This window comes from Miniopterus natalensis, chromosome 5 (assembly GCF_054644295.1).
Source record: "Miniopterus natalensis isolate mMinNat1 chromosome 5, mMinNat1.hap1, whole genome shotgun sequence".
Classification (NCBI taxonomy): domain Eukaryota; kingdom Metazoa; phylum Chordata; class Mammalia; order Chiroptera; family Miniopteridae; genus Miniopterus; species Miniopterus natalensis.
In genome coordinates, this window is record NC_142085.1 from 82,899,623 (window position 1) to 82,920,611 (window position 20,989).

Here is a 20,989-nt window from a genome sequence, read left to right on the forward strand (position 1 = left end):
GCCATTACTCTACAGTTAAGCCTCCTTCCCACATTGTGAGTCACATACAGCAATGGAATTAAAACATACACTCCCAATTGAAAAACAGTTGTGGAAGGGGAAAGGCAAATTAATATTTTTATTAATTCCAAAAGTTTAGGATATAATATGAACCCTTTGCCAACATGTCTTGATTACCTTTTGGCTGCTTTAGAAGAAACGGATCTTACTGACTTATCACATAGCTTTGTCAAGTAAATTGAATAGATATGTTTATATCAGCACTCTATGGAATGCTTCGTACAAACTTAAAGAGGACACCCGTGTTTAGCTTGCTGTAAAAGAACAGCTTTTCAAAAATTGCCAAGACCTTCACATTTCTGTCTAAACTGACATATTAGAGTTTCTATATAAATATTTCTCTGTATCCTATTAAGTACCAATAAATATGTCTCAGGGGTCATTGGAAACTTAATCCTCAAATATTATTTCCCTAAACTTGTTTTTTTGTGTGTGATAAGAATCTTGGATCTGTAACTAACTCAGGGTTTGCTCTCTTTAGTTATCTTCTGTGGCTGTTCTTTGCAAAAGTACCTTGTCTTTGCAGATTGTTTCATTGAGTTAGAACTGTTGGTAGTTGGTCCTCCATAGAAAATTAAGGGAGAACTTTTGGACCTTCTACACCATCATTTTACTACCTTGTAACTTGTCCCTGATTTGGTCAGAAGAACTTATTGTATTGCAGTGGAAATTGGAATAGATGACCTCTAAAAGTTTCTTGTAAGATGATTGAGTCTGATATCCCCTGAAAAAAGATGTCCAAGCTCTCCTCTCCATGGACTTGGGCTATGGAACAGGTGGCAGAGCTTACAGTAGGCGTGACTGCCCCAGAGCTGCTCTTGGTGGTGAGGGTTTTTTTTGGATGGGCTTGACGATAGTCAGTGTGTAGGGAGCAACGAAAGATGAGATGTGGCATGAAAAACCAAGCAGGTGGTAACTCACCTGAGACCGTCCAACAGAAAGGTCCAGTTTCCTTCCTCCTTTCATTTCTTGAGCTAGGTGTATTTGACCAGGAATAGAGGCAAGGGGAATGTGCAGAAAAGCAAGCTGCTGGTCTTCCTCTACATGCTCTGTGTTATGAAAAGAGAACTGATTTCTTTGCGCCAATTCTGGCCAGCAGCTTTCACCGTAAAACATCTTAATATATTTATAAAAGGTAGGTTACTTTTCTTATGATGTATATTTTGTATGGTCCAGTAGAAAGTAAATTAGATTTTCTGGTAGATCTTAAGTGATGAAATATTATAAAAATAGAAAATGATCACATAAGAGAAATGTAACGTCATTGCTGATAGAAGAGGAAAAAAGTAATAATTTAATGCACTTTGGAGAGATGAAGATTCTCTAGGTTCTACCCACTGATCTGTTAAAAGCTGTTGGTCCTATTGACTTTTTCATGACTACGTGCACATGCATTTGCTCATAGTAACGACTAGTTTGTTGAAAGATACTTACCCTCAAACCCGTAGAATACACCACCAGAAGCAAATGCGAATGTAAGCTCTGGGAAAAGGAAAAAGAAAGTCTCTTGCCCAGTCCCAGTGTCTTTAGTACAGCAGGTGGAAGGGGTTTTTTATAAAAGCTTACCGCACAGCCTTATTTGACACTTTTTCCGATAATGCTTAGGCTTCATCCCTGTTGTCTCTTCCTTCTGTCTTCATTTCCAGGAAGGAAGACTTAGGGGGAGCCCCGACCAGAGCTTCCTAGGACTGGAAGGGGGCAGCCTCCTTCTGGGCAGACAGACAGCATGAGACGCTGAGAACGAGAAGCCTTTCAGATGCTTCTCTTTTTTAGAGTGCCTTCTCTGTCTGGGATGAGAGATTGAGAGATAATGAGAGACCAGAATGGGTGCTTTTAGACTGTTCCCTCTGCCTCTCTCCATGCGTGCTCTGGAAATAGCCTTGTTTCAGATCTTTGTCGTGTTTTTTCGGGCAACAGTAAAGTCTCTGGTCTTGAAAAAATAATGAGCATAATTGCCAGAAAACACGTGTATGAGGCCTGAAAGATCCACTTTCTGGCAAACCTCTTAAACGCCCTTAAGGAAGGCTTTGAAAAACTGCATAACTATTGCTTCCCCCGTCACGCTTCATGTCTTACACAGCTGACATCCATTCAGGTGGGGAGAAATGGCAGAGGGTGCAGTGCTGTGTCACATGAGATCAGAGGTGAGAGCAGTCTGTGGGGATGCCCACCTAGGGGACTGGCTGGTGAGAAATGGATCATCTTCTGTCAATCATCTGTGTTGCCTTTTTCTTTATGGGGAAAAATATTTTTTAGTTTACTTTCAATTGTTGTTGACATATAGTATTATATTAATTTCAGGTGTACAGAATAGTGATTCAACATTTATATACCTTGTGATCAGTGCAATAAGTCAAGTAATCATCTGTCACTGTGCATAATTATTACATTATTATTGACTCTGTTCCTTGTGCTGTACATTACATCACCATGACTTATTTTTATAACTAGAAGTTTGTACTTTTTAATCCCACCCAACCCTCCATACCCCTCCTGTCTGGCAGCCATCAGTTCGTTCACTGTATCTATGAGTTTTATTTGTTTTGTTTTCTTAGATTCCATGTGTAACTGAAATAATATGTTTTTCCCCCCTCTGACTTATTTTGCTTACTTGATAGTTCTCTCCTTCTTGTTGCAAATGGCAAGATTTCATTCTTTTTTATGGCTGGGTAATATTTCATTGTGTACATGTATCATATCTGCTCTATCCATTCATCTGTCAGTGGACACCTAGTTTCCATATCTCGGCTGTAACTAATAATGCTGCTGTGAACATAGGGGTGCCTGTATCTTTTTGAATTATTGGTTTTATTTTTTTAATATCTACCCATTAATGAAATAGTAGTTCTTTTAATTTTTTGAGGAATCTCCATACTGTTTTCCACAGTGACTGCACTAATTTACATTCCCCCCAGTAGTGCATGGGGGTTCTCTTTTCTCCACATCCTCGCCACATGTTATTGTTTTCTTTTTGATAACAGCTATTCTGACAGGTGTGAGGTGGTACCTTGTGGTTTTGATTTGCATTTCCCTGGTGTTTATTGATGTTGAGTGTTTTTTCATATGTCTGTTGGCCATCTGTATGTCTTCCTTTGAGAAATGTCTATTCAGGTCCTTTGTTTTTTTATGTAGAGCTGTATTTTACATATTTTGGATATTACTTATCGGATAGATCATTTGCAAATATCTTCTCCCATTCAGCAGGTTGCCTTTTTTTTTAATGTAGTCTCATTTGTTTATTTTTCCTTTTGTTGCCCTTGCCTGAGGAGACATATCCAAAAAAAATACTCCTAAGAGCTATGTCAAAGAGTTTACTGCCTATGTTTTCTTCTGGGAGCTTAATGGTTTCAGGTCTTACATTTAAGTATTTAATCCATTTTGAGTTATATTTGAATATGGTGTAAGAAAGTAGTTTAGTTTCATCTTTTTGCCTGTTATCTGTCCAATTTTTCTAACACCATTTATTGAATAGAGTGTCTTTACCCTATTGTATGTTTTTGCCTCCTTTGTCGTAGATTAATGGCCATATAATCTTGGGTTTATGTCTGGGCTCTCTGTTCTGTTCCATTGATCTGTCTGCTTTTGTGCCAGTACCATGCCATTTTGATTACTATAGCTTTGTAGAATAGTTTGAAATCAGGGGTCATGATACCTCTAGCTTTGCTTTGCTTTCTCAGAATTGCTGTAGCTAATCAGGTCTTCTGTGGCTCCATATAAATTTTAGGATTATTTGTTATAGTTCTTTGAAAATGTCATTGATATTTTGATAGAGAATAAATAATTGTGGGGTTTTTCTTCTCTCTCCTTTAGGGGGTGACAGGTGCTTTGACAGTTTTGATGAAAGATGCAATAAAACCAAATCTGATGCAGACCCTAGAAGTAAGTGATTTTCCTTTTATAGAAATTGTGAACAGTTTACATTAATTGGATTGCTTGTGCCTCCCCATGCTACGTGAGCATTGCATACAAGGAATATCAGAAGAACTTGGTCATTCAAAAAAATTAAAAGTGTATTTATAGATTCTTTAACATAATTCATATCTTGGCTAATGTAGTATAATTGACCAGAGTAGAAATTTAGAAACTCAACATCTGCCTGATATCTCAGTAAGTCATGTAGCCATGTTTACATATTTTCTCTTTTGCCTTTTTTTTACTTAGTAAAAAAAAATAATTAGGTCTTGAGATTTTTTATTTTTGTTTTTCCCAAACAAAACACATAGTAAATGCTAAGAAATGTTTTCCAGGGGAGTATGCTGTACCATACTTTTATGAAAATGTTGTTTTTGTATATGACTTTTCTGCTCTTGTCTTGAACTTAAATTTTCTCATCAAAATATCTGTTATCATCCAAGTTTTTAGTCAGTTGTCTTGCTCATGTGATGTAGTAATTGTCTGATTCCCTCCTCCTAGCTAATGAGAGCCCAGGACTTGGGTGCTGACAAGAAGGCAGTATCTGAGTCTGGTTGACAAAGAGACAAGTGGGAGGGTGTGGGAGGGGGTCTGGGAGATAGTGGTATACTGGTAAGTGTTTTAACAGCCAGCTCTCTGGGGTGAAAATGCCTGGTTTGTAGCACTTTCCAGTTTCCATGGTGTAAATGTTTCTGCCATGGACAATTTCTGGCTCCCTTACAGATGTCACTGAACAGTGGAGCTGGGAGGAAATGCATACAGTCAGTGGTGCAAACCTCTGTTTGTCTTCAAGTTGTCATGGGACAAAGGGAAGTGGAGGTAGCCGGAAGGCAGAAAGACAAGCAGAATATCCATCCATTTATTCATTTATTCAGCTGATACAAAGCTGAGTTTGTGTTCACTCTGCCATTTACTAACTGTGACCTTGGGAAGTATTTTAATAATCTCATCCCCCTTTTCTCTCATAAAATGGTGAGAGCCCCACTGACTAACCTAACAGGGTTACTGTGGAGATTTAGTATTTACTGAACACATATCACGGGCAGGCCTTTAGGTAGGTGTTTGGCCGCGGCAGTGAACACCAAAGCCCCTGCGCTCTTGGCGCTGGCTCTCTCGTGGGAGAGCTAGACCATAGAGAAATAAATCTGGTGGCCAGGACTGAAGAAGAAAAATAAGAAGGGACAGAGAGTGATGTGGGTGTGATATGGTGTCTGGCGAGGTGACACCTAAACAGGGATGTGAGTAAACAGGAGAGTGAGCTGAGTGTGTATCTAGAGGAGAGCTCCCCAGGCAGGGGGTAGCATTTAGTGCAGAGACCCTTGGCAGGAATGTGCTGTACAATCAAAGGGCCCCAGCAGAGAGCAAGAATCCCGGTATAGAAATGGTGGCACCAGAGAGAGCTAGAAGGTCCCGTGAGGGTGCATCGTGAAGCCATCCCCTGAGCCAGGCTGGGGAGAGCAGAAGCACCACTTAGTCAGGCCTCTGGCTCCTGCAGCTTGAGTTCCTTCCTCTCCCGTCATTCCATTAGTGTGCACACAGGTTCTAGTGTGAGCTATCTTAAAACAAAACGCTTCCCAAAGCCTCCTGTGACCCCGTGTCCCCATCCAGCTGCTGCTCTATATCTCTGCTCACCTCCCAGTCAGACATTACTGTCTGTAACTGGAGTCTACTTTGTCACTTCACTCACCTCGGTGACTTTAGCCTGACCTCAGTTTCCCTCCTGTCAAGGTCAGCTGTCCCTCCATGTGACCGAGCCTTTGTTTCTCTTTCCTTACCTACATGATCTCTCAGCGGTCTGACACAGCTAATGTTTCTTCCTTCAGGAGCCCTTGCTTCTCCTGGCTTCTGTGACCTCTCCCTCTTCTGGACCTCCTTTGCTGGCTTCTTGGCTCAGCCCCTAAATGTCTGAGGGCCTGAGCCCTCACTCCTCCAACTATGCTCTCTCCCACTATCAGCCACTCAACCCCCAAACCCTGCTTCTGAATCTCCTGACCTCAGGATTTCAGACTTGGAGGTACAGTTTCCAAGAGCCACTTGGGTGGGTAAAAGGCATTTCAAACTCCATAAATAAGATCTTTGATTCCCAACCACCTCCTACTTCCTCCCAGTGTACTCCTTCCCCAAACCCAGTCAGCTCAAGCCAAAAACCTAGAGATCAGTCCCCGAGGCCCCTCTCCCCTCCCCCAACCTGCCTCCTCCTGGCCTCAGACTCACATGCCCACCTACCCCACCACTGCAGCCTCCAGCTGGTGTCACTTTTTCCACACTTTCTTTCAACACCTTCCTCCACTCAGCTCTAAAACTGAAACCAGTTCCTTTGCCCTCCTGCTTAGAGTTCTCGGGTGTTTACTGGAGACCTTACCTCTGGCCTGCTGAAGTGGAGCAATGGAATTCAGTTCTGTAGTCATACCAGCTACATTTCTACTTATATATCTTTTAAAAATTTTACTAGCTTCATTTTAAGTAGCCTCGTGTATTGGATGGTGCAGATATAGAATATTTCCAGCTTTGCAGAAAGTTCTTTTGGAAAAGCTCTTTTAAAAGGCTCTGGCAAGCAAGTGAGTCATTGAATTGTTAATCTCATGAAATGTTTGAAAAGCCCATTATGCAGAATATATATGGCTTTGTCCTCATGAGAAACCAAGATGGTTCCTGTATTACTTTCCTAAGTGTTCTGTATATAAAGTAAAATACCAAACTCATGATGGATAGTTTTATATCTTTGGATTAGTCATGGAATTTTCAGACAGAGCTTTTGACTGTGTACTGTATCGTATAGCTGCAGGCACCATTTGAGTGTGTGAGCATACGTGTCTGTTTAAATGTCTAATGTACACATTTTTCCATTCAACTCCGTACTAGGAGATCCAGAACCAGGGCTCCAATGCTGCTTTAAAGATTAACACACTGTGTGGCCTTCAGCTTTAAGTGAAAATTAAAATGCTGCTGATCTAATCCTTTGAGCGGTTATATCAGGAATAGTGATTGTTTATGCTGACCCAGCCACACCCTGCCTATCACCGGTTCTCCTTGGAGACCAGTGCCCGGTGCTTTGCAGACAGATGGCCACGGTCAGGGTTGCAGTGTATAAAGGAGTGAAGGCAGCTGCCCTCCCAGGGTCGGAGCCTGCAATCTGTCCTCAAGAAACTTTTACCAGCTCCGCTAGCTTCCTCAGACAGCCACGTGCTGGGAATGGCAAGGTCAGGAGGTGATGGAGACTGTCTTTTATTTTTATTTTTTCTATTTTATTTATTTATTTTTTTAATTTATCTTTATTGTTGAAAGTATTATAAATGTCCCCCTTTTTCCCCCTATGAATCCCCTCCACCCTGCACCCCTCCCCTCAGGCTTTCACCACACTATTGTCTGTCCACAGGTTATGCATATATGTATATAAGTTCTTAAATTAATCCCTCCCCACCCACCCCTGCCTTCCCTCTGAGATTCATCAGCCTGTTCCATGCGTCTATGGGAGACTGTCTTTTAAACAGTATTTTCTTCAGAACACTTGAAAGGTTTATCTGGATAGAAGTGAGAAATCAGACATAGATGAACCGGTAAACCTAGACACTGAACCTCCACGTATACACATCCATAAACATGTGTTTGGGTTTCATAGTCCCAGCTTTACTTCCACACACACGTGCATGACCTTCTTGGGACCATGTTGCTGTCCCTCTTGAGGACTTTGGAAGAGAAGGAAGTAGAGGGCTGGCGGAGTGGCTTTGATAAGCTGCCTTTTCATTCTGAGGGCTGATATTTCTCTCGCTTCCTTTCTTCCTGCATGTGTTCAGCTTTCTCAGCTTAGAAGCATGGTCAGCAGCAGCTCGTTGTGGGCATTTTCTGTGGCTTGCAGCCCCTGTCTCCGCACACCGTTCCTGGTGTTCCCCACATCGGTGAGAGGGCAGCCTGCATTTTCACAGGCGGAGCTCAGGCTTCGTGTGCTCACACCCCGATGGCCCCCTGGGCTCTGAGTAAAACCCTAGACCTTAAATGCATGTGTATAAGTTCTTTTAGGTTGGGCTATGGTCTGTTCTCTTTCACTAAGAAAAAGTATAGAAAAGGCATTAAAAATAAATCTATGGACAGACTTTTGTTCAATGAATTAAGATATAATGATTATCAGATTTTTAACATGTAGGACAAACAGTGAGAAAGTCTTAAAACAAAATTTTTAAAAATCAGAATAACAAGCTTGTTATTGTGAACATAAAAACTTAATATTTGCAATACAGTATTCTTATGTGGTTGGCCTGCCTTGAATTGAATTGATTTTTATGCTTGCTTTAGATTTTTCTTGAACTGATTAGTTTCTTAATGAGAAAAAAATTATATAAGCCTCTTAGACCATCAGGGAGTAATTCCATTTTTAAGAAAAATATAATGCAAAGTAATGTGAAATAAGATAAGGCGTTTAGTTCATGGTCACTGAGGCAGCTAAGACATTGGCTTATCAAAATTATCGTAGAAAATAACTGATTCTTACTGCTTTTTCTCCTTGATTCAGCACTTAGTGTAGAATAACAGTGTTCTGGAATACATAAGGAACTCGGACCTTTGAAAGAGTCAGGGTGTTTTAACTTCCTTCGTGAAAATTTGTGCATTAAATTTGCAGTATTAATAAAAGCCAATACCCAGCAGTCTGGCCCACCTTGTTTGCCCCAAATTAACCTTCCATTTGTCTTTAGGAGTTTTAATTTGTTGTTCTACTTCCATAGGGGACGCCTGTATTTGTGCATGCTGGCCCCTTTGCTAACATCGCCCATGGCAACTCTTCAGTATTGGCTGATAAAATTGCCCTGAAACTAGTGGGTAAAGAAGGATTTGTAGGTAAGTCATTTCTTTTCAATGTAGTTGTAGGATATTGAAAAAATTTGAAAGACGACTACTGGAGTGGAGTGGTAGCCACACTGACTTGGAGTGTATTCTTTTTAACCCACCTTTCGTAGATGGTTTCAGTGTTAGAAAAGCCCTGTAGCATGGCCTCCACTAGTGAAATGATACTGTGGCTGAACCATAGATTCTGATGTCAGGTGCTTATAGGCTTGAGTGTAAGCTCTAATACTTGGTGGCTGAGAAACCTCAGGCACATTGTAATGACCTCTGAACCTCAGTTTTCTCATCTGTAAAATGGTGATAACAATATTGTATCAAACCTTATAGAGTTATTGTGGAAACTAAATGAGATTATTCATTCAGCAAATACTGAGAATCTACCATTTATAAGGCATGTGACTTAGAGCTGGGACTACAGTGGTGAGCAAAACAAACAGCCTCTGCCCTCGTGGAGCATCCTGTCTAATGTTGTATATCATTTAACAGGAGAAAGTTCTCTTTCCGTGTTAGCCATTATTGGCAGTAATACTACTGTTAACAACTAAAAATTCCATAGAATCTGAGTGTGTATTTGGTGGCCTCATGGAAGGAAGAGTCCCAGCCAATACACTTGGAAATTTTAATTCGTTGAACTTCAAATTTTTGCTGCTGTCACGCTCTCCTTTGTGGTGCCTGTTTCTCTTTGGCTTTTGTTGGATATTCCAGCCAGAAGGGGGCAGCTGCCATAGAGTTGGCATAGTCAGTGCCAGATCCCACCCATGACATTAATGCTGTGACAAAACAGAAGATAGACAAACAAGCAAGGATTCATGGAGTGACACCTTACTTTGACCCTGGGCGATTTTGCACTGGCAGGTTTTCACAGGCTGACGGATAATTTCCATTTACCACCTGAGTGCCTGTAATCACCGAGTCCAGCAGTGGCTTCTTTCACACCAGTCATCTGCCCTGTGTCAAACTCAGAAGTGAGTTATTTTATTGGGAAGGGTTCTGCTGGACAAAAGAACTTAGCTGTGCACTTTTTACCATCAACCACTATCAAGCCCATTCAGGACTATTGAGACTGCGTCAGGAATTCCTTACAGACACACAGTCAGGAGCTGACAAGGACTTATATAGCTCATTCCTCAGAGGCCTGTGCTAGACAGCATGCTCGTACTTGGCTTCAGGTCCACTCTGAGAGTGGCTAGATGTGCTGTCTAAGTGGGTTTGTTCCATTGATCGAGGCATAACTATAGATCTAAAGGACTCAGGGGCTGGGTGAAAGCAGGCACTGGAAAGCTGCCTCTTCTGTGAAGTGGTTCTAATGCATTCTCTCCACAAACAAAAGAGCTTCTAGGAGAAAGCACTCCATCCTATACTGACAGAGCGCCCTGCCTCTGTGCTGTCCTCACTGTCAGTTAGTATTTATGGAAGATGTGTTACCGTGGCAAAGCATCTTCAGAGGCATATGCTGCTGGTGTATGCAGAACATACATACTGCTCTCCGTATGACCTTGGACAAGCCACCCTCTTCCAGCCAAGGTCCCTCACTTGGCAGAAGCCCTCCTTGTGTACAATCCTGCTGCTTCCCCACCTGGTCTCTAGGCCCCGCGTACCTTTGACTTCTGACTTAACTTTGCTGGGAGTGCAGCCGTGCCTCTCACAGGGCTGTTTCCGCCTGTAAACTTCTCCTTATACCCCAGTCCACTACTGTGTCCCCCTAAGGCAGAGACACCACTGAGCCTCTCCAGTCATTCCTCTAAGTCTAAAGCCTTCCTCACTAGCTCCAGCATGGGGGCGAAGCATCACATCCTTCCCACTGGGATGTGGGAAGTGGGACCCGTTGTGTGGACAGTTTCCTTTGAAGATGTTCTTTCCTGGCTCCTGACATTGTCAGCCCTTTGAAACCTCAAGGTGGCTGTTGGGCTAACAGATGCAGAAATCTATTTTCAAACAATTTCTTTGCCAATAAGCAAGTGACACCATTTTGGAGCCTCAAAAAGAAAGTGAGCCTGGCCAGGTGTGGCTTAGCAGTTGAGCATCGACCTAGGATCCAGGAGATCGGGGTTCGATTCCCAATCAGGGCACATGCCCGGGTTGGGGGCTAAAGCCAATCAGTGACTCTCTCATCATTGATGCTTCTATCTCTCTCTCTCTCCCTCTCCCTTCCTCTCTCTGAAGTCAATAAATATATATTAAAAAAAAGAAAGAAAATGAAACCCAAAGAGCACCATGTTAGCATCCTTCTACAGAAGTTAAATGCAGAGACATATGTTTGTCAGAAGCCTGAGGAGGAATGTATGCCCTCAGAACAGTCATTGTTTATACGAGACCATCTCTCTTAAGATATAAAAAGCTCAAACCCAAAACAAAAAGATTGATAATTTGGGTTATATTAAAAAAATAAATTATGTGTGATGAAAGATACAAGGTTAAAAAGCAAGTGACAGATTGGAAGAAATAATTTACAAGGATAATAGACAAATGAACAGCACTTGGAATATGATATAAACCACAAGGGACTACAGATTGATAAGAAAAAAACAAATAATCCAATAGAAAACAGGCAGAAGATTTGAGAAGATAGTTCACAGAAGAGCAATCTGACAGAATTTCTGGGTAAAACTTAAAAAAGAGAAAATGATCTAGGAATTTCACTTCTCTGTAATTTCCAGAAAAGAAGTAACTGAAAATATATTTAGGTCTTTGAAATAATTTGCCTCAAGACATATTTATTGAGTTTCTGCTGTATGTCAAGTAATACATGGTAGGAACTGGGAATCAAAGACGATGAAGACACGTTTCCCAGCCCACAGCAATTTACAGTGGGGAGCAAGAGACAAGCCTATAAGCAGAATCTCAAACTGGGGTGTCCGATGCACTTAGGAGACCATGGTCCATATCGACTAAGAACCTTAAGAGATGATATACATCTCCTAGATAGAATTGTCTCCATATTGCTGGCTTAATCCAGTGTTTTGTTACATCCCAACACACATAAGGAATTATTTGTCTACTCTGCAATAATTACTCCAAGATAATGGCCTCAGTATTCCATTTAGATTTAAAACAGAGTAAAGTTTATTTAATTAATTGCAGAAATTTGTCAGACTAGAGCAAAACAGTTCATGAGAATCTAGGGAGAGTGCTGTGGTCACTGGATTTCTGTTTCTACTTCTTCAGTCAACAGTCCTCTGGGGAATCCACTCACTCCATTTACTGCTGTCAAAGCAAACCCTTGCTTTGGCATCAAACCCCAATCGTGTTATTTTTAAGAAAATAAAGAAAGAAAAGAATAACAACATTGAGTGCCTAGGTTTTTAAAACTTATCTCATATTTAAAGTATTTGTAGGGACTTCAAACCTACACATGAACCTTCATTTTTAAAATTTATTTTCTATTCTCTTAATTTGGTTTTGATTCCAGTTTTGAATGAGTACCTTGCCTTCCCTCTGGAACGCAGCCTGCATTTTTATAGCCAAGGGTTTCTTAACCGACGATCACCAGCCACCACCCCACTCCCCCATAACTAAATGCATGATTATATGAGTATATATAGTTTTCTTAAAAACCAGAGAAAAGCTCCACAATTCTCATTAGATTCTCAAAAGGCATTCATGAATCAAAAAAGATAAAGGACCAGGTCTACATCCCATGGCCTGATGGGTGTGGGATGCTGCTTAACCTTACCCTTGATGGCGATCCATGTGAAGACAGGGTGCCTTTCAGTCCTCCATCCACATTCGACATTGAGCACTCTCTTCCAAAGTGCATGGCAAGAAGTTACCTGATTGAGTCTTCTCCTTTCTGTCTGGACAATTACACAGACCCAGGCTGGGTTTCCCTGGGGCTGCTTGGGTACCTGAGCACCAACAGACGAGATGGCAGTAGAGAAAGATTAGACCCCTCCCCAATGAAATCATGCACTGGGCTCGGCCCCAAACATTTCAGCGTTAGCAACACCTTGTTAATATTTCCATGATAAATGCTCCAGTTCTCTGAGCAGTTCCTGAGCTTTAAGCCTGTGCTAAAGCCACACGGACTTTCTCACATAACCCTTCAACAGTTCTGGGGGGTGGGCGTTGATCCCCCCAGCCCCATCCCCCACCCAGCTTCCAGGTGATACAGCTGAAGCTTAGGTAGTGATACACATCACTCAGCCTGAGTGGTGGGGATGCGCCCTCAGGGCTCCTCTCACCAAACCTGTGCTGATGATCATTTGGCTCTTCTGCCTACACTGATTTCTCATCTCTCTCTCTCTGGTTCCCAGCCATTCCCATTAAAAAATAATTCATTTCAGGTGAGCTGTCTAGAGCAGATGGTCACTTTTAAAAACTGTACCAATGTAATTACAATGCACTGATATATAGTAGCATATGCCAACAGTGGTGGAATGCTTTGTTTTTGTTCTTACTACTTTAAAAGATCTTTTCCCCTGATATATTGCTAACAAAGGCTATTCTCATGCTGACTACTGTCTCCACTGCTCCCCTCACCCCGAGTCCTTTCTCAAAACAGCTTTAAATCTTTCTACCTGGGCTTCGGGACCCAGGGCTGATGGTTACCTCCAGTTACTGGCCTGTCCTCTGTTTCCATTTTTATTGCTATGAAATCTTATATATTCCTCTATTTTGGTAGGAGAGAACCAAACTAAACATTCCTATAACTTCATCCACCCTTTAAAAAAATCAGTGTCAAGTGACTGTCCAGCTTTTGAAGCTTTAATTCCCCCCACCCCCACCTCACTCTGTTTATATTACTTAGAAATGCTGGTCTCACCCCACACTCCATCTTTGTTAATACCCCTGATTCTTTTTCTCCACTGATTTATATGTGTAATTACATCAAGGTTGAGAAGTGCAGAATTGTTGGAGACCCTGGCTGAAGGTCCTGTGCTCACCTTCAGGAAACGACAAACCACCAATAGCGTTGTTTAAGCTCTGTGTTGAGGAAAGCCTAGTAAGGGGTTGTTTTCTCTGTCCCAGGGGTTCCAGTTTCTCTATGCAGTTTGGGGCCCGATCTCATTGTCACCTCACTGTCCCTGCCGGCCTTGCTTCCGCCTCACCTTCCTCTTCCTCTGCTTTTGTTGTAGAACAGAGCCCTCTTTTCTTTCATCAGCTGGTCTTCAGCCCTCCCAGTTCCCCCCAAAAAGGTGAAATATTCTGAGTATACAGTATTCTGGAAAGTACACAGATTAATATAATAAACACCCATGTTCCCACCACTCAGCTGTGTGCTTTAGGGGTTTTTTTGTGTGTATGTTTTTTAATAAAACATGAGAGACAGGGTTAAAATTCCCTGAATCCCTCCCTGACCTCACTCCCTTTTCTGCTGCTCTCAAAGCCGCTGTCCTGATCTGGGGAAGGGGTATCACTTCTGAACCTCCTTTTATACTTTTAGCACATACGTCTGCCTCCACGAAAGATCTACAGCACATGCTTAAACCTTCTCTGATCATGACACTAGCCTCTCAGCAATTTCTCACAGCTCCCCAGGCCCAAAGAAATACCTAGAACTTCCAATCATTAAGGAGGTAGGTCCAAACCGTTCCATGGGTGTTCATGTCCTAACAGCTCAGTAGCTGTCTGAACAAAGGGTACATTTAAATTGAAAGAAAAAATAAGATTTTATCCTTCAATAGCCACCACAACTTACTAATGAGATGTGTGTTTTTGATGGGCACTGAGCAGCTGCTCAATCCTAGAACTAGTCGACAGGTCGAACCTTGTTTCCTGTTCCACGTTGGTTTCACACAGTCCTTGCTTTTTACTGCAGCAACCACCAAAACTGTAGTTTCACAAATACATGAGGTCGCTGAAAGGCAGGCAGAGCAGTGATGTCGAAACGGTGAACTGCCTCAAACCAGTGAGACTGGCATTGTCCACCAGATGCCAAGTGGTGCCGAGTATCCCTCCAAAATTTAACACATCCCCTGGCTGCTCAGAGGGCCCAAGGGCGCCTCCATACATAAACTTGGGAACCACAGATATGTGATGTGTTTCTGTAGTATTTTTAATATGCTTTACCATTTTATATGTTAGTAAATGTTACTCTCAGCATTGTGCTAGAGCAGGGTCAGCAAACTTTTTCTGTAAAGGGTAAAATAGTAAATTTTTTCGGTTCTATGAGTCACGGCGTCTCTGCACAGAAATTCCACTGCCAAAGCCTAGATAAAGCATAGATCAAACATGCACGAACAAGGGGACCGTGTTCCAAAAATCTTATTTATGGGCTCTGACATTTGAATTTCATATAGTTTTCACATGTGATGAAATGTTCTTCTGATTTGTTTTTAAACATTAAAAAAATGTTTGAAAAAAAATGTTTAAATCTGCAGGCCATCGTTTGCCAACCCCTGCTCTGTAACTTTCTATTTTTGTTCAGTGTTACATTTTTGCATGTATCCAAGTAGCTGGGACCAGAGAAGCCTCATTTTCACCTGCAGAATCGTCTTGCTTTGCATGCATGTGGCACGTGTTCGGGCATTTTCTGTCAAAGGGCATTTCCATTCCTTCCAGAGTTGTGGTCTTACAAACAGTGCTACAGGGAATGTTCTTGTCTGTGTCTCTGGGAATATGTACAAAATGTTTTCTAGGGTCTATACCGGGGAGTGAGATTTGGGGGGCTATAAGTATGTTCCAGGTCGACTTAATAGATAGAGCCAGAGTGTTCTTCAGAGTTCCAGTTTCTGTTACCACCAGTTATGTATGAGATTTCTGATTTCTCCCCCTTCTTTTCCACACTTATATTAGATCTTCAAAGTCTTGCCAGTCTGATGGTAGTGAAATGGTATTTCATTATAGTTGTGGATGTAAGTGTATGTATAGACATTTCAGAGCATTTGTGAATTGCCTATTTTTAGGGGGTTGTTTATCTTTTTCTTATGAATTTATAGCTTTTTTTTTATAGATTCTGAATAGAAATACTTTATCACTGTGTGTTACACATATCTTCTTCCATGTGTGGCTTATCTTTTAATAAAAACATGTTCATCATACCTTTTCTTTTTCCAGCCTTTTTTTTTTTTCATGATTTCATCTTTTGGACTCATAAAAATTAATCTATAATAGGTTGTAAAATGCTGGCGCATACATTTAGGTCGTTAATCATCTCGACTTATGTTTCTTTTTGGTTACTCTTTTCCTTAATTCACCCAATTTGTGAAATTTTCTTCCTCGGTGATTCAGAGGTGGTGGCCAGCCCCATCTCTAAAAAAGGGGCGCCAAGGAGCCTCAGTAAATCTAAATCATTCGGGAACTTTGGCCCACTCTTCTTGTGCCCCAGAATGGTCAAGGCCAGTGCAGGTGTTGGTCAGCTATTTACTGCTAGGACCTGCTTCTGGGACTCCTTTTAAATCCATTCATCCTGGCAACGTCAGGGGACCCTCTGCTCTGCCTCCCCAAGAAAGAGGAGCCTCCAGCTCCACTTACCAGCTACAGAGATTAGAGCCCTCCTTCTAGAAGGGGTTCTGAACATCACCTCTCCCTGATTCTTCATCTGCTGCTGCGTAGCTTCACCCAGCAGGGTACCTGGTCATTCTGGAGACGTGAACATATCGACTCTTCCTGCTCATGTTGTTCTGAGCAACTAGAGTTCTGACAATGGCAAACACTACTGCCTGTATCTCTTCTCTTACAAAGGACATTATCCAGAGAGGGGCTTGAGGGACTTGAGGGGAATCTCAGTACTTCAAACACCCTCGTTTGTGTTAGGGAGTCCTTCTAGAAAGCCCTGTTTAAAATGCTCTGCATAGTTACCAGGGAGAAAGCAGGATAGGCTGGAACCTAGCAAATTCTCTGATACATGATATCTTTCAGAGCATTTCTCTCTCCTGGAGCTACCCTGGAACCCAAAAAAGTAGAAGGACCTTATACGTGACAATTGTCAAGAAACAATGCAGAGAATCTTTGCATTGAACATTAAAATAGAAAACATATGGTCTTAAATTCAACTGGCATATTTAACATCTCAAATGTACTCTTGGTGCCAAAAGGGTTGCTAACCAAAACATTAGGGAATTTGGCTCCTTATTTGGAAAAGACCATCACTGCCAAGGGGAAAAAGACATGATTTAAATCTTTTCATGATTTAAAAAAATGGAATAGCCAAGTCATTTAGTCTGTGCTACTTTTAGCCAAAAATGTATAGAGTCCATTTACTGTATCATCTGATTATACTTTAAGTTTATTTGCTTTCATGAAAATGCTAGTAAATAATGCAGAACTTAATTGGGCAGCTTTTATAAATCTATTGGCTTTGGTTGCATTTACAACCTGTCTTAAGTCAGAATATCAAGAGTCCAAGTCGAAGACTTTCATTTACAAAAAAAACAACCTAAACTAAATTAATTTGCATTATAATGTAACCCTTAAATCCCAACTAGTTCTCTCGAGGGATCCTGAGACCTAAAGCTGGCCTGTCTGTGATGTGTTCTGATGTATTTACTGTGCCAAACACATTGTGCAGAAAAACACAAACAGCTTTTAATGTAAGTCTTATTTTCTCACTAATGAAATATCAGGAAAAAAATGTTTAGAATTTACAAAAATAAGTGGTATTGTGTTTTCTTTAACCTGCCCTTTTTGTTTAGTATTAGGTTTCTAAGATTCATCCAAGTAGTTGTGCCTGGAAGCTATGACTATACCACCATTTATGTGTACATTCTCTTGTCAACAGATGTTTAGGTTGTTTCCAGTTGCTGTGTTATAAACAATAAATGCTATGACGAGCGACCATTCTTGCTCTTATCTCCTGGTGCACTGGTGCCAGAGTTTCACCCAGGAAAAATTCAAACATGCTGGTAACATCCTGCACATGCGTAACATAAAACAAGTTCAAAAATAACTTCCCTTTGTTAAAGTCAGTCTCTCATCCTTACAAAAGAATCAGAAAATCTTCAAAAGTAAAGAGAAACATTCAAGTCACTTCCAGTATCTCCATACAACGATAATTCACTTTGTTCTAATGCTTCCATGCTTCTGTGTGTGTTTCTTTCTAAAGGAAGTTATAATCCTGCTGAGATGAGTTCCTCAGTTTGATCTTGAGCACTCTTGTGTAGAAGACAGTGTGCTGACTAGACCTCGATTTTCTGAAAAGACTCAATCTTAAAACTTTCCGCCCTTTTCTGCTCTTCACCTCCCCACCCCCACTATCTCCTGTGGTCTTCACTGTGGTGTCATTCTTTTGTTTGGGTATTATGCCCTCCAGTGCTGATGGTCAGTTCTTACCTTTACATCTGACAGGGCTGCATCTCCCCTCCTATTCCTTAAAGCACTTTCTAAACATCAGCCTGGCCTGCTCGCCCCTCCTCCTAGTGCTGCTTCTTGCACAGTCTCTTCAGTTGAAGCACTATCTTTTCTAAACCTTGGAATGCCCCACGGCTTATCCTCAGGTCCTTTCTGTCACCTGTCTGCGCTCTGCCCATAACTCACCTGGCCATCTCCACACTCTCTACCTCTGGCCACAACCTTTCCTTAACCATAGGCTCAAATATCCAGAGGCCTCCTTGGTCTTAAAATCCCTAAATAGTTTTGATTCCATTTCCTCAGGGCCCAGCCTGCCTCCCCATCTCAGTTTAATGACAGTTTCATCCTTCTGGATGCTTTTATCAAAAGCCTTGAAATCATTCCCCTCCTCTTTTTTATCTACACCCCACCCCCAGTCCATCAGAATGGATATGACCCAACCACTTTGGTCACAGCTGCCCCACCTGGTCCAGGGCTCCACCATCTCTGCCTGAGCTTTGTAGCAGCCTCCCCCAGCCCCATCCTGAGCACAGAGTCTGTTTCCATGATGCCACCAGAGAGGTCCTTTTGATGCCCAAGTCAGATCCCATCCACCTCTCCTCAATCCCTCCACTCTTTTGTCTCTCTCAGAATAAACTGAAACTTAGTTCTTCCCCCACCTACCCTTCTAATCTCGCCTCCTCCGGCCCTGCCTTTCCCTTCCTCTGCCTAGCACCTGGTTTGGAGAACGTCAGGCCTCCTGCCACATCAGGGCTCTGCATGCGCTCTTCTCACACTCAGAGCTCTCTCGTAGCTACGTGGTTCACTCCCTGGCTTCGTTCAAGTCTCTGAATGTAAACATGTCTGAATTTCAACTAGGCTTTTTATGGTGAATTTAGGCATATTTGCCCAATGGTTTGTTGAAGCAGTAATTAAATAAATTTATTAAAAAGAGTAAGTAAAAAGAGTAAAACATTTTGAAGAAAGTTTTGAAAGACGTTTTGAACTTCGGGAATGTCTAACCTGACAAAATGCAAACTTATTTTCAGTGAGGCATGTGGCCCATCCCTACTTAAGGTTTATATGTGTATTCTAGGTAATACTGTGCTCATAATATAGTTCTGTTCACCATCATAAAACGCGGAGCTAGAATAGCACCCTTGGCAAAACATTGTCTTGCAGAGATTAGTATGAAAGTTAACATAAAATGATTTTAAAATGTGATCCAGAGGTTACACTGGAGTCTTAGAATTCATAAGCTGCATAGGACTTTTGAGAAATTTTTTTGAAAATAGCCATTGCACAATGACTTTGAAATTTACATTGTATTACTGCTATTTTACCCTAGAGTGGCTGAGAACCATCAGCCTGAAGAGTCAGATGACCCTCACCTAATACATAAACCAGAGTTTAGAAAATTGCAATTAGATTATGTTGTTCTTAAGCTTTCAGCAATGTTTTCATAATTCCAAAATATACTATTGCTGTTCTCATACAAGGAAAACATAATAGAATTTTGAGCAAGGACTGTTAGGAAGCTGGTCATTGCTAAAGGAATAGAAGGTCCTTTTGTGAACCTTTTACATCTTCTAGGGCGCAGGGGAAGAGCAGTGATTATCAGTGCTGTCTAAAAGTCTTAGCCTCGCCCTGGTCAGGTGGCTCAGTTGGTTGGGGTATTGTCATCCTGTACACCGAAAGCTCGTGGGTTCTGTTCCCCCTCAGAGCAGACACAGGTTGCGGGTTTGATTCCCTGGTCAGGGCAAGTGCGAAGGCAGCCCACTGATGTATTGATGTTTCACTCTCTCTCCCTCTCCTTTCCTCTCTAAAATCAATAAAAGCATGTCCTCAAGTGAAGATTTTTAAAAAAATTGTCAGCCTCTTACTAGCTTCAACCTTAAATGTTGTTTTAACTATTAGTGCTTTGATACAAATAATATCAATAAAAACTACCTGAGGTTTAAAAGAATTATATAAATGACAGAGCACTTGGGTATCCAGTTCAAAATAAAGCAGAATAAAGTAACTTTTGGGGTGAAAGAGGTATCTCAATGTAATGATGAAGAAGGGCCTCTTGCAATAGAAGAATTCAAATAGGATGTGAAACAGAAACTACTGGTCGACTTCATATTGACCAGTGAGGCCCTAAAGGCACAGTAATGCATCAGGAACACGAGAATGCTTGCAGTCAGCACTGTACTCGTCGTCATTCTGCAACCTAGCCAGTGTCATAAAGCAAGAACAGTTACAAAGTATAAATATTGGAAGGGAAGAGACAGGTTTTTCATTTTTTTATGTGTCCTATGATTGTATAACTAGAAAACTCAAGACACTTAAAGTAATAAAAGTTTTGGTTGGCTAGTTGGATAAAACGTAAGTATGTAAAAGTCAATAGTTTTCTTTTATATCAGCAATAAAGCCTGATGCTGTAATGGGGAAAATATCCTATTTTTATGTGTCCCCAAGACTATAAATACCTAGGAATAAATGTAACAACAAATGAGCATATAGAAAAAAACTACAGAAGTTTATTGAAAGACACAGAGCAAGACCTGAATCAATGGTGAGACACAAACCATGTCTTTGGATGGGAATAATGTGTTCAGCAACCATTGTTCCTCTGTTAAACTAACATGTAAATGACTATAAAATTACCAGACCGTGCCATACTATACAATGCTGTGCTATTCAATACTATACTATTACACAGCCAGTGTGGTTCAGCGGTTGAACCTCAACCTAGGATCCAGGAGATCCCAGTTCGATTCCCAGTCAGGGCACATGCCCAGGTTGTGGACCCAATCTCCTGGGGGGGGGGGGGCGTGCAGGAGGCAGCCAATCAATGACTCTCATCATTGATGTTTCTATCTCTCTTCCTCTCCCTTCCTCTCTCTGAAATCAATAAAGACTTTTTTTTTTAATGTTCAAACATTTGGCTATTTTAAAACAAACTTTAGAGTCGTGTATCACAAAATAT

At 41.4% G+C, this 20,989-nt stretch overlaps 1 protein-coding gene across 1 annotated transcript in view; it reads left to right on the forward strand.

Moving 5' to 3' along the window:
* MTHFD1L (methylenetetrahydrofolate dehydrogenase (NADP+ dependent) 1 like) overlaps positions 1 to 20,989 on the forward strand; it is a 149,649-nt gene that overhangs the window by 57,071 nt on the left and 71,589 nt on the right. The window contains exons 19-20 of the mRNA XM_087817685.1: positions 3,871 to 3,939; positions 8,691 to 8,802. Of these exons, the coding sequence (XP_087673811.1) occupies positions 3,871 to 3,939; positions 8,691 to 8,802 (181 nt within the window). The remainder of the gene's footprint in view (positions 1 to 3,870; positions 3,940 to 8,690; positions 8,803 to 20,989) is intronic.